General features: G+C 38.1%; 1 protein-coding gene across 1 annotated transcript in view; it reads right to left on the bottom strand.

The window, feature by feature from the left end:
• LOC139571177 (CUB and sushi domain-containing protein 1-like) overlaps positions 1-14,321 on the bottom strand; it is a 572,617-nt gene that overhangs the window by 53,458 nt on the left and 504,838 nt on the right. The window contains exons 41-51 of the mRNA XM_071393795.1: positions 13,560-13,769; positions 11,791-11,979; positions 7,648-7,825; positions 6,964-7,109; positions 6,542-6,622; positions 5,210-5,323; positions 4,197-4,385; positions 3,899-4,045; positions 1,934-2,122; positions 862-1,047; positions 122-316 (exon numbers count right to left, since the gene is read on the bottom strand). Coding sequence (XP_071249896.1) covers positions 122-316; positions 862-1,047; positions 1,934-2,122; positions 3,899-4,045; positions 4,197-4,385; positions 5,210-5,323; positions 6,542-6,622; positions 6,964-7,109; positions 7,648-7,825; positions 11,791-11,979; positions 13,560-13,769 — 1,824 coding nt within the window. The remainder of the gene's footprint in view (positions 1-121; positions 317-861; positions 1,048-1,933; positions 2,123-3,898; positions 4,046-4,196; positions 4,386-5,209; positions 5,324-6,541; positions 6,623-6,963; positions 7,110-7,647; positions 7,826-11,790; positions 11,980-13,559; positions 13,770-14,321) is intronic.

Genomic DNA, 14,321 nt, shown 5'->3' with positions numbered 1-14,321 from the left:
ATGAAATTGCTCTCAGTAATTAGAACAAGGTACTCAAAATGTCAACTATTATTATAACTATTATTATTATTTCCTATTATTTTTCCAGAACTCTAAGCAGTGCAGCCTGGTGGTAGATTACTCTTGCAGGTAGACCTCTCCTGGATTCCAGCCCAGGTTCCATTAGCTAAGCACTTGATGGTCCTCCTGCCTCCCAGGTAGAAGCCAGGAGTGCAGCTCAGCATTATCTGAGATCCAAATTCATTCAGTGACCCCGAGATCAGCCGCCACACCATGTGTTCTGAGAGCATGCTCTCAATGTAAGGGCACTGGATCGCTGTGGGGGGAGAGAGAACATGCCAGATTTAATAGAACACACTCAAAAAGCCAGACATGACAGAGAAACTTTTCTCCATTTCCTTCTCCATATTTGCCGATGTAATATTCTAAAAGCCTTATCTGCATTATCAATCTGTCCAGTATCTATTGTTAAAACTGAGAAATGCCAAAGCACTTTATGATATAAAACTATAAAATATAATGAGTATAAAAGTATGTTATATATACTGTATTCACATACATCACATTCATTCAGGTATTAAAATGTAATTTATACAGTCATGTCCCAAAATGACTCCAACATGATTGCTTAGTGTGTTTCTGATAATGCAGACCTGAGGGGGCGGGTTGCATCCTACCATTTGATTTTTGTGAGTGCTTAACTGCAAAAATCTAGTCATTATTGCTCTCATCTCAGCCGTTACCTGCTCCACATTACTCTCTAAGGAGAACATTAATGAGACCTGCATTGACTGCAGTGGCTCAATGAGGCAGGGGAATTTATCATACTGTTGGCATAGAAACAAAGGTTATTTTTCTCACGTAAACAAAGAGGTGGGTGTGCAGCGTTGCTCCATGTCCCATTCTCTAGACAGACGGTGCTTGTGGGGAGACTTGTCTCCATCCTGTACCCTTCATTGCACTGGTAATTCACTTTGCTTCCCACTGTGTACTGGAAACCATGGAATGAACCATTGGCAGGAGACTCAGGGATTCCACAAGATAAAGCTGCCGATGGAAAGACATTAAAATATTAATATGATACTTATCAAACGATGACCTCAGCTGCATGGATTACTCTCAGCACTTACAGAAATTATGGCACATAATTAGTGGACACTGGCCACTTCTAATAAAAGGGTATAACGTGAAGTGTTCTGACTATAGTGGCATTATATCTCAAAGGGGATAAAGAGTAAGTAAGCAAAGTGTGTATGTTCCAACTGTTAGGGTACTATGGAAACCAGATATTTCCCTTGAAGATTGTGGCATTCAATTGCTTAAACACACATTTACCATTCAAATACCATGTTCAGAATACTGTGCAAATGGAACAATCAATCTCATTTAATCAAATTATAATTTACAATCAGGTTTAGTGAGAATAACAAACAGTTCTATTGTTTTGTACGCTACTTACCCACCTGTAGTTTACCACAAATGAGGGGACACAGTACCTTTTAAAGAGATAATTGCCTTGCATGCTCTTAAACAGGCATGTACAGATACAACCCCCAGAAGTAATTAGCTCCAACTTATCCTCTATTCCTTTATGCAAATATACATCTCCTTTGCTTAAAGCAACAGGCTGTCACACTAATTAACATAATAGAAAAAGGGTCAGTTACATAACTGTCAATGATATACTTCTGAACAAAGTTTGTTAGAAGACTCATTATAATATATTTTCTAGCTACAGTATGATATTAGGAAATATTAATGAATTGTAGCCTGCTATGTTGAAGAGAAAAATAAATGGAGAAAGACAATGAGTCACAACTCCTCCAGATTTGTGCAAACACATCTCCACATTCTGACACGAGGGAGCCCCCAGACATAAGATTAAAGTGAATCCCCCTCAAGTCAGTAAATGTAATTCGCAGCTCTGCATTACCTTGACATAGTGGAGCTGGGGCATCCCAATGATACAGCCCATTCCGATGCAACCGGCAGGTGGAATTTCTGGGGCCCACTAGCCTGTAGCCAGCATAACAATAGTACTGCAGCTTGCTTCCTGGGCGCTCTCTTGTTCGATTAAGCACCCCTCCATTTCCAGGTGGCTCATTAATGCTACAATAAGGAGCTACATTGAAAAGAAAGAGCATTTTAAGTGTTTCTATATCATGCCACCATCTAAATTATTAACGGCATACGCTACATATACATTAGTACTTTATATTACATATATATTAGTACTTTACATTACATTACATTAGTATAACATGACATAAGTATTTTCCAGAATTCTCAAAATCCCCTGCCCTAAATTAAAACCATTAATCGGGCTAAATGGTTGAGTCTAGGTTCTGGGTGATTAGACCACATGTTAAAACTCCAGGCAGCATATCATTCTAATTTACTTTGATGAATGCCCAATGGACTGTTAAAGACGAAGGGAAAAAATCCCCTGGCTGGGTAAAGACTTCTTTGCTCCCAAAGCAGTTTTGTAAAGATCAAGCAGAGGTGTATTACCCTGTCTGTGTTCAACATCCCTGCATTATTTAAAAAGCCTTTTACACAGTCTGACGGCACCGTGGTAGCCATTCTGAAACCTTCAGAAACCATCACTCATTCTGACACGTCAGGCCTCAATGCAATGTAACCATTTTTTACCCCGAATCACGCCTTTTTTCTCCACAGCACAAGGGATGGCAAATTGAAAAAATAGGGAAACGTGGAAACGAACTGGAATAATAACCAGCACAGGGGCTGGAATGGCAAAAGGATCGACTAAAATGAATAGAGAGCAGAAAAGTGACAGAAAAGGCAGAGGGAGAGAAAATAAATGGAAAGTAATCATGGCCACTGGGCTTTGTGAGCTATATATCATGTTTGGTCATTGGTGGAAATGTCTGTTTGAGTCACTGGACATGGCAGTTATTCAGCCAAATTCATTATGGGATCTTTGACCTCTATTATGGAGGACTTGCAAAAGGATCCCTACAGGTATACATGTCTGGGCCCAGCCTAATGAGGGCTAACTTGGAAAGGTCTGACTTCCTCACACTCTTTGACCTAAATTGGATCCAAAGCAACTGCCTCAGAGGACAGAGGATGGTGTATAATATTCTCTGACACCCATACAAGAGGAAAAGGCTATGGTGCTTTTCCCCCATTTTGAATGTACTGTAGTTCAAATGTTTCAGAATTCATCAAATCAAATTGGATTTGTCACGTGCTGAATACAACAGGTGTAGACTTAAATGTGAAATGCTTGCTTACAAGCCCTTTCCAACGATGCAGAGTAAAACAATTATCATTAAAAATAAAAAATAACACAAGAGGAATAAAATGCACAAGATGCTATAAACAGGGAGTACCAGTACCAGATCAATGTGCAGCGATATGAGGTATTTGAAGTAGATACTGTATGTACATGAAGGCAGGGTAAAGTGACTAGGCATCAGCCTAGATAATAATAAGAGTAAAATAAAGAACTGAGTAGCAGCAGCAAATTATGAGTGTAAAAGTGTGTGTGTGTGTGTTTGTTTAAGTGTGTTTGTGTTGTGTTTGTATTGTCAGTATAAGTTTGTGTGTATGTAAATGTGTGTGAGTTTTATGTGAGTGTCAGTGTAGTGTGTGTGTATAAAGTCTCTATACAGTATATACTGTAGTATTGTGAGTGTGCATAGAGTCAATGCAAGATAGGGTCAGTGAAGATAGTCCAGGTAAACATTAACTAACTATTTAGCAGTCATATGGCTATTTAGCAGTCTGATGGCATGGGGGTAGAAGTTGTCTTGAAACATAACAGTCAGTCCTTATAAAAATTGATGCAATGCTGTAGGCATCCCCAAAGCAACTGTGAAACATATAATGTCTTATCGCAAAAGGAAACATATGGTTATGCACTACAAACCTGTGTATCGGATTTTGAACCCTCTTTTGCTGGTTGCATGATCAGTGGACCATCTCAGGTAAAGGTGGTTGGTCTTGCTTGTAAAGTTTAACTGTGTGGAGTGATTTCCACTAAGGGCCACCAGCAAAGGGCTCTGGCCAGATGGTCCTAACGAATAAAAATAAACACTAAAACATTACAGTGCTCGTCGTGGAATAATTTTTTTAAATCACACATCGCTGACATTAGATAAACATTTGAAAACTGCACAAAAAAATCAATGCATGTGACTTAGTTGGCTGTTGGAAAAGGAAACTACCGTCAAAGATCTCAAGTTCGTCGAACTGCTTCTCACTCTGAAACATCTCCACGAAGATGGAAATAGTGTACGCAGGTTGAACTCTGATGACCCAGGAGCAGGTCTGAGAGTTGGGGTAGTTTTTAGGGAAACCTGGACTAAGGATAACCCCAGATGAGAAGGCGCGTTCTTCATTTGCAGGACACTGGGCTAAAAGCACAACAAACACAAGCAGACAAAAATTACTCATGAGAAAAAGGTAATTGTTGCTACAGTACACATCTTTATCACCTCAACTGTAGTTCTTGTGAACCTCTTCAGGTTGCAAATCAAAATGAGCTTAGGGTTAATGATCTACGACAATAAATAATGTGAATCGATTTAACATTTTCATATTCTACAATGTGGGCAAATAATAATGAAAACAAACCGAATGGACCATAGCTGCTTAGCTCCATTATGGAATTACAAAATTCAAGGAAACTGCTCTGCTTCTCTATCTCCCCAAAAAAGGCTTGGTAGTGCTTTGTGCTGTGCTTTAATAGAGCCATAGTGCTGCCTCCCATCTGTGTCATCGCGTTGGCACTATAATTAGAAATGATATGTATGAATAAGCCATTAAATCTGTGACTCACTTCTGTTAGAGCTCTGATTACAAAGAGACACAGGCTCTAGCAGCAGTGCACTACCATGACAAAAAAGGGGTGTTCGTATTTTTAACAGGGTGATACACACCTTGGAACAATGCATACTAATACTGTAGTATAACGGAGTCATCACAAGGATGCAAGGGAACAAGGATCTCGGTAAGTAAGCATTTCACTGTAAGGTCTACACCTGTTGTATTCGGGGGGAAATGTGCATAGATTTGCATAGAATGTCAAAGGGCAGCAAACTGCCATGCTTGTAAAAGCAGATAACATAAATCATTTATTGGAACTGAGCTGAAAGTTCACCGCCTGTTATAACTTTCCTTTCCAAGAAAAAAATTTAATAATAATAATCCAAATATTCTGGTCTGAACATTCTCTTACCTTCACAAGTAGGCGGAGGACTCTCAAACTGGAGATGAGAGTTGAGTTTACAGGTAAGCTCACTGTTGCCTACCAGGGTAAATCCAGGGAAGCAGCGATACTTCACAATGTCTCCTGGACAAAATAATTATTTAATAAATCTTATAGCAGATGTGACATTATCAACGTCTGATGGAAACCTACATTGGATATTAAGGGTATTGTCTCTAGAGGCATAACAAATGTTATATTACACAACAGCCTGTGTAATAACCAGTGTTGTGTTCGAGACCACCTACCGTAAAGCGAGACCGATTCAAGACTGGAGCAAATAAAGTCAGAGTCAAGACCAAGATCGGAGGGTGGGGCGAGACCGAGACCGGGAGGGGGGGCGAGGGGTCCGAGACCAAGTCAAGACCAGAACAATGTGAGTCCAATTCAAGACCATGGTTGTAATTGTAATTGTGTCAAATCGTCACCATATTAAGAGGTCAAAATGTCCAGTATTTCTGTGTTCATACTTCAGAACAACATGGATTCTTTAGACATTCAGAATGGTGAGAAAAAGCATGCTGAGGTCAAATAGAGAGCCACTCATAAATTACCACTAACCCGAACAGGTCTATAATAGATAAAAAGCCATGTTACAACTTCCCCCAGTCTCCCCTTACTAATAATGAGCGTGCAACTTCCAAACAATGTCCCCCGCTCTTCCCTACCAGCAAATCAAGGAAATTCTGATTTGCGCGACAAAGTTTGAGAATATTTTTCAATGAAAGTAAAGGACAGTAATGTTACGAGTAAAGTAGTAAGCCCAGGTTTCAATAGGCAATAAGATAGTCATGTGTCATGAAGGAGTGTGGATATTTCGTCTGGCAAAGAGGTTTAATGGGCTGACTGAATGGGAGCTGATAATTCTGAATCTTTCACTCCGCTAGTCTCGGTTGGTCTCAGCAAGAAATGACAAGTCCTCATTGTCCGAGACCAAGTAAAAATGTATCTGACACCGAGACAAGACCGAGACACTCAATATGTGTCTCGAGACTGGACTCGAGACCGAGACTGGTCTTGAATACTACAACACTGGTTATTACCCTAACATGGTTGTCTAAAAACTGCAGCATTGGTGACAATATGTATGTAACACATTTCAATTATATTTCCCCTTCAACCCTGAGCAAAAATGAGGATCACACACTACCATGGTACAGTAAACCCTCTTTGATTCAAAGTCACATAGGAACATGTTGAACTGAAACAAGTAGCGGATCACTGCCTGGCGTTCCACTGATAGTAATAAATGATGAATATGTGGATAACCCAGTGTTTATCATCTCCCTGGTTCACACTAACCTATTTCATAATCTTGATCTTCATATACTATTTCAGCTTCTTCCACTGTTGGGGGAGGTGGGCATTTCTTCAGACGATAGGCTGGAGGAGAGAAAGAAATAATAAGTATTTTGCCAAAAACTGTTTGCAAATTATGGCTACAACATAGAAAAATTATCCCTCAAATCACATTATTTCACACTATCATTTTATCCATTTGAAAAACATCATAATCAAATGTCACCCACAAGGGATAGGTTATACAACAAATAAAAGGGATATATAAATACAAACTGCAACACTAAAATGTACTACACTTACCCAATCTCATAGTAAAAACATGAGAATACTTTATTTCTGATATATTTTTAAACAGGTATTCAGCAAGCCTTAACAGTATTGCATTTTAGCTACAACATGTTTGATTTGGAAGAGAAACTAACCATGGAAATTGAGGACAAAGAATCCACTTGTGGAGAAGTCACTGTGAAACTTGATAAGGACCTGATTGAAAGAACTGTAGGCTGACTCTAGCGCTGTATTACCACTGAAAATCCCAAGTTGTGGGTAGCTCTGCTCAGGGCCATCCCTGGAAGAGACCAGAAGGCATTGAAAATGCATTACATTTATAATGCACACGTTAAAGAGTGCAATAATGTCCAGCATTTCAGTGTGTCTTGGTTGAATTGATTTGTTCTCAAATCTATAGCAATATTTGTGCTCACTTTCAGATAAAAGCATTAAATTACACACTGTTGAATGAAAAAGCAAAAAAAATATGGCTTTACTGACTACTGGCCTCTTTTAATGGCTTTGAATAGTAGTAGCTTATATAACTCAGAGGTCTGTATTGTGGCAAAAAGTGTGTATTTTCCCCATTGATATACAGTGTTTTAATCCACTCTCGAGTGCTGCAGATTATTCTATTGTGACATTCAAGTGCATCTTCACTAGTAAAGGGAGTTAAGGCAACATGTACTGTACAGTAATATGATTATTTGTTTCCTGTATTCTTAGTATAACTCTGAGTCTTCCTATGCTGTGACGTAAATGGTAGTTCTCCACCGAAAATACATATCAGCCAATGGATTAACCGACGGGTGTTGTGAAAACCATTAGTCCCTTACCATACAGCAATGTAATCCGTGACAGGCTCTGTCTGAAGCAGGGTGAAGTTGATGTAAATGCCATGTCCATGTGGCACGATGATAAGCCAGGTGCAGTCCTGTGAGTTAGGGTACTCATTTGGGTATTCAGGCGAGAATATGGTGCCATTCTGAGCTGTCATGTTGTAGCCACATGGAGCTGCATTAGAAGGGAAGAGGGAGCAGTATTATCACAGAGGGTATGTGTAGCATGTAGTGGGAATAGATGTTAAGTGGATTGGTCTCAGTAGCTTTGCTTGGCTTTGTCTGCTAACAATTTAAGAGCATTACTTCACCAATTGAACCTTCATTTCAAATATTTGCTGGTAAATTCTGTATACTCTACTACTTGTCGATAAAATATGAGCAGCAAACATGAGTTTTGACAGTGTTGACAACAGAGTAAACCTCACACTTTATTGTACTATCCTGCTGTCTCTTTCCCTGTTTTCCGGGATTAGTCAATTCTGCACATTGAGCTTTGAAACTAAAAGGGAAAAGTGGCAATGACTTTAGATACTTCAACAAGAACCGAACATACCAAATACACTGCAAAAACACACTATCATGATGCTGAAAGGTGTGGTTGAATGAGGGACCGCAAGCGGGATTATTCAAATTTTTTAAATATACATTAATCATATATTTTTTTTGCATTTTAAGTACATTTAAAATAATCTAAATTGGAACCATTTTAAATACATATATTGCATTGTCAATTTTATTTGTATTTTATGAGCATTTAAGTATATTAAACACACTTATATTTATCTAAATTGGGACACTTTTTTGTACTTAAGTATTGTCTTACAGTGGAGAATAAATAAAGAGCAAAAACAAATATACTTCAAATACACCTCAGGTAAATATTACGTATATTTCTCATAAATTAGAATTATACTAAAATGTTATTTGAAATACAATTCCTGTATTTTCTTTAAAAAAATATTTATATTGTATTTCAAGTATACTTTTACAAATACAGTCATACTTTTTAAGCACATCAGCTATCGTAATTAGCCATGTAAATGTTACCTTAATTGTCCAAGGCATCTTCTCAACCAATGTCAACATGCGATTTACAAAGCAGTTCTAGCTGGACCAACAATTTACGAATACCACTTTTGATAACTGTGCACCATGCGCATTTCACGCTTTAGTTATTCTTATTACGGTAATAAGTTCACATTTCAATAAAATTAAATGTGTAATTAAAATTACACCATTATTCAGTTTGAAAATGAACATCAAAACATTTGAATAAGTTAAATATGAGGAACAATATCCGATTATAAATCAAAACTTCACATGCAGAAAAGTATGCTGGTAATATGCAAATGTTTGAGCTCATGCGTTTTTGAAAGTGCACTTGAAATATATTATGTGGACATTTAAGTTAAGTATACTTTCAAAAAAGTGTATTTAAGTATATTTTCTTGAGATATGAAAAAGTTTACTCTCAGGAAGCATGCCTCAGCTGTGCATGTTTTGTTATGTGGAATAAACTATCGTCATCATTGTCAACTTTCTCTGCACTCTTCTGAACAGGAATTCAGAAAGTACTATACTTGAACTCATTATTGGCACTGAAACTACAGTGCCTTGCAAAAGTATTCATAACCCTTGGATTTCTTCACATTTTATTGTTACAAAGTAAGATAAAAATGTATTTTTTTTGTCAACAATCTACAGAAAATATTCTGTCAAAGTGGAAGATTTCAATTAAATAAAAAAAATTTGATCGATAGAAATTAAATAACTCAAATATACTAATTGCATAAGCATTCCAAATGTATTCAGACCACTTGACTTTTTCTAAATTCTGTTATGTTACAGCCTTATTCTAAAATGCATTAAATATTTTTTCCCCCCACATCAATCCACACACAATACCCCATAATGACAAAGCAAAAAAAACGTTTTTTAAAATTTTGCAAAAAAACGAAACAAAACTTAAATATCACATTTACATAAGTATTCAGACCCTTTTATCAGTACTTTGTTGAAGCACCTTTGGCAGCGATTACAGCCTAGAGTCTTCTTCGGTATGATGCTACAAGCTTGGCACACCTACCTGTATTTGGGGAGTTTCTCCCATTATTCTCTGCAGATCCTCTCAAGCTCTGTCAGGTTGGATGGAGAGCATCGCTGCACAGCTATTTTCAGGTCTCTCCAGAGATGTTCGATCCGATCTTTCCCTCAATCCTGACTAGTCTCCCTGTCCCTGCCGCTGAAAAACATCCCCACAGCATGATGCTGCCACCACCATGCTTCACCGTAGAGATGGTGCCAGGTTTCCTCCAGACGTGACGCGTGGCATTCAGGACAAAGAGTTCAATCTTGGTTTCATCAGAACAGAGAATCTTGTTTCTCAAGGTCAGAGTCCTTTAAACTCCAAGTGGGCTGTCATGTGCCTTTTAATGAGGAGTGGCTTCGGTCTGGTCACTCTACCACAAAGGCCTGATTGGTTGAGTGCTGCAGAGATGGTTGGCCTTCTGGAAGTTTCTCCCATCTCCACAGAGGAACTCTGGAGCTCTGTCAGAGTGACCATCAGGTTCTTGGTCACCTCCCTGACCAAGGCCCTTCTCCCCAAATTGCTCAGTTTGGCCAGGCGGCCAGCTCTAGGAAGAGTCCTGGTGGTTCCAAACTTCTTCCATTTAAGAATGATGGAGGCCACTGTGTTCTTGGGGACCTTCAATGCAGCATTTTTTGTACCCTTCCCCAGATCTGTGCCATGACACAATCCTGTGCCATGACACAAGTTTTCTCCCATCACAGCCATTGAACTCTGCAACTGTTTTACAATCACCAATGGCCTCATGGTAACATCCCTGAGCAGTTTCATTCCTGTCCTGCAGCTCAGTTCAGAAGGACGACTGTTTCTTTGATGTGTCTGGGTGGTTTAATACATAATCAACTGCATAATTATTAACTTGACCATGCTTAAAGAGATATTCAATGTTTGATTGGATATTGTGAACGATTTACGAATCACTGCCCTTTTATGAGGCTTTTGAAAGGCTCCCGGGTCTTTGTAGTGTAATCTGTGCCTGAAATGCAATACTTGACTGAGGGACCTTACAGATGTTGTATGAATGAGGGACAGAGGAAGGGTTAATCATAACAAAAATGATTACAAACCCCTATTATTTCACACAGAGTCTATGTAACATATTCTGTGATTTGTTAAGCCAAATTTGACTCCTGATCTAATTTAGGTGTGCCTAAACAAAGCGGCTGAATACTTATGAAATTACTATATTTTAGTTATCCAATTTGACATTACAGAGTATTTTGAGTTCATTGTTGACAACAAATCACATTTAAATCAATTTTAATCCCACTTTTTAACACAATACAATTTGAAGAAATACAAGGGGTGTGAATACTTTTGCAAGGCCCTGTATACTTCGTGTACCTGATCACTCAGAAGAAGAGTTTAATTTAAAAAAAATCTATAATTAAAAACAACTCCAAGAGTATTTTTAATGAAGATTCTAAACTACAATTAAAGTGTTTGAAGTTGAAGTACAGTTTTAATGAGTGTGTTTAGGTTTAATGATAGGGAACATATAGTATACTAAAAGACTGAAAAAACATTGAATATAAAGTACACTTAAGTCTGTTTAGAGTGTAATGATATTATATTTATAGTATACTTCAGATATAATAGAAAAATACATCTCATATTTGAAGTATATTGTTCAATTTTTGGTATATTTAAGAATACTTTTAATATATTAAAATATATTTTTTAAATCACGTGGGACGACTCTGAGAAATCTTTGGAGGTATTGATTAAGGATTTTTTCAGCTCTTACTGCTCAAATCAGAAGCAATTTAGAAGACGTCCCAGTAGTGTGGGTCTTAACTGGAGCAGTTTTCAAAGGCAGTAATTAGAGTCAGTTTTGGAAAACACCGCCATTTTTTGTGCAGAGTTAAAACAACAGAACTTCACTTCAAGAGCATTACGAGAAATAGGTAATGGCTGGATAGAATTCTAGTGTAGGGCTAAAACACTTCCTAACAAATACATTCTAAAATAGTTTGATAAACTGTAAAGCAAAGAAGTCATTTATGCTTTTGGTGAAACATCTGAAATGTATCATATTAATTCATGCTCACCCTCACACCGGGGAAAGGGATGATTCCATTTTCTGTTGATTCCATGTTGGCATGTTAGCACAGGATGTCCAATCAGAATGTATCCAGGAAAGCATTCAAAAGTTATTGATTGGCCAGCATTGTAGTCATTATTAATAATATATCCATTAGGGAATTGAGTAGGGTCTTGGCAATTCTGCAATTCATATGCTGAGAGAGAGAGAGAGAGAACATAATTATTATAACAGGAATATACGTACTATCATCACAACAAGACATTTTCAAACAAATTCTGTGGTCTCTCCACAGGTGACTCATCCCACTTAACCTTTTGAGACAGTACTGGAACACATGCCACCTGTCAGACACATTTCCACAAAATGTCACAGTGACATGTGTATTTCAAGCATATGCCAACAACAAAGAATGGCCATCAGGAAACCATCAAGCTTTTCTATTTCAACCTAAAAATACATTACCGTTCAAAAGTTTGGGGTCACTTAGAAATGTCTAATTATCAATTAGCCTTTTAAAATGATCAACTTGGATTAGCTAACACAATGTGACATTGGAACACAGGAGTGATAGTTGCTGAAATGGGCCTCTATACGCCTATGTAGATATTCAATAAAAAATCTGACGTTTCCAGCTACAATAGTCATTTACAACATTAACAATGTCTGCACTGTATTTCTGATCAATTTCATGTTATTTTAATGAACTTTTTGTTTTGCTTATCTTTCAAAAACAAGGACATTTCTAAGTGACCCCAAACTTTTTAAATGCCATCAGCGTTACTCCAAAAGCTAATGAAGCTTGATAAAGCTGACAATTGACATATACAATTAACATTGCTTGACGACTCAAATTGAATTATTCCGCTGTTCTATGTTAGCTACAGGCTTCAGTCTGAGAGTGCCATCGTTGAAGTCGTTTGTGGTGACGCCAAAATGAGGGGTGTTATATAAAAGTCATCAGTGATTGGATCATCTCTAACCAATCAGAGTATAAATGCCAATGAATAATTTTCAAAACACTGCTTTACCCACATGTGTTCTGGCTCTGGCCCAACCCATCGGTTTCTGGGATCAATCAGAACGGTTAGAATGTGTTTGCGTTCTAGAAATCTTCGGGGAGGTATTCAGATCCAGACTCATTGTGGAGACTAAACTGGCATTTGGCCAGAGAAAGGAGGTTGGGTAGTCAGGCAACAATGAACTAGCCTGTAAGCAGCAATTGTCAAATGAGATGTAGTATTCTAGCCATATGGTTGTTTTTGTCTGCTAAGAGGAGAGGAGGGAAAGCCAGAATATGAACCCTCTGGCCTAGAAGTGGGAGAAGAAGACATACAGGGTTATCTCTTGTAAGGTGGAAGCCATACACTCAACATCTAAATGCCACTCTACATTGATTCCGAATGCTTTATCCAGACGGGAGCAGCCACATAATGGAGAAACCTCTCAATGATCCTAAGAGGGCAGATTCTCAGATAATTTAACTGACAGGCACTTAAGTCCTTGAATCTGACATTCCATCTATTTTGAATTTAACATTTAATCACTCTGAGTTTCTTCCTAAAAAGAAAGCTAGAGTATATCAACAGAAGACAATAAGGATTTCACATCGGCCTTTTCCATAGATTGTTTTCCAGATGTATCACAAAATCCCCCAAAACAATAACCAAGTACCAAAATTGTCAATTGAAACCAATAGAGACCAAGCTCATTTAGAAGAAATGGAGCTAGACGGATAGGGTTTCACATGGTTGATGAAAACAGAGTATACCTCACCTTGGTAGGCCAGTTTGAATCCCTGCCTGTTTTCGGAGTGGTCACTGTAGAAGTGGATCATGGTCTCATGTGTTGTACTCAGCAGGTTGGGTGGCAGCTGACTTCCGCTGAACTGTCCAATCAGAGAGCTGCTGTGCTGCGGCCCATTTCGCACCTCTAAAAAATCATGGTTGTCTTCAGAGGAGAAGTTGAAAAACTGAATATGAGCACCTGTAAAACAGAAATATTATATGAGGTGTACTGTATGGACAAAGGCTTACAGTTGTTGGAGCTATGTTAATTTCATAATCAAAACATGCATCAAAGTGTTAAATGGTTTAAGTCCCATTAACCTAAAGCGTTAACTGTTAACAGAAATTGTGGCACGTGTGGACATGTGTTGTAATCATTTTATGCATTTAGCAGACATTAGCATGGCTCATTTGATGTGGTTTATTTTCACCTATTGTGCTAGCCTATTTTTGTCAAGCTACATCATATCGGCATGTTGAGAGAAACTATTCAACTCATCATTTGTTATGATGGTACAAATGATTCCTCAATATGACATTAAGATCAGCTCATGTTTTTCCAGGGGAAACACAGAAGTGGGAAATTATTATAATCAATTTCAGTGTGTTTTTCTGGTAAGTTGTGTTCTGTTAGTTCAAGGCCTAATGCTGGAGGAAAGCATTTGCCACTTGGTGATGCTTAGGACAATCCATTGATGTCCGTCGCCGGAATGAGACCAAAGCTCAGCGTGGAAGGTGTTTATCGTACTTT

This window comes from Salvelinus alpinus, chromosome 3, assembly GCF_045679555.1.
Source record: "Salvelinus alpinus chromosome 3, SLU_Salpinus.1, whole genome shotgun sequence".
Classification (NCBI taxonomy): domain Eukaryota; kingdom Metazoa; phylum Chordata; class Actinopteri; order Salmoniformes; family Salmonidae; genus Salvelinus; species Salvelinus alpinus.
The sequence above is the reverse complement of the archived record's forward strand: the minus strand, read 5'-3'. Positions and strand labels throughout refer to the sequence as shown.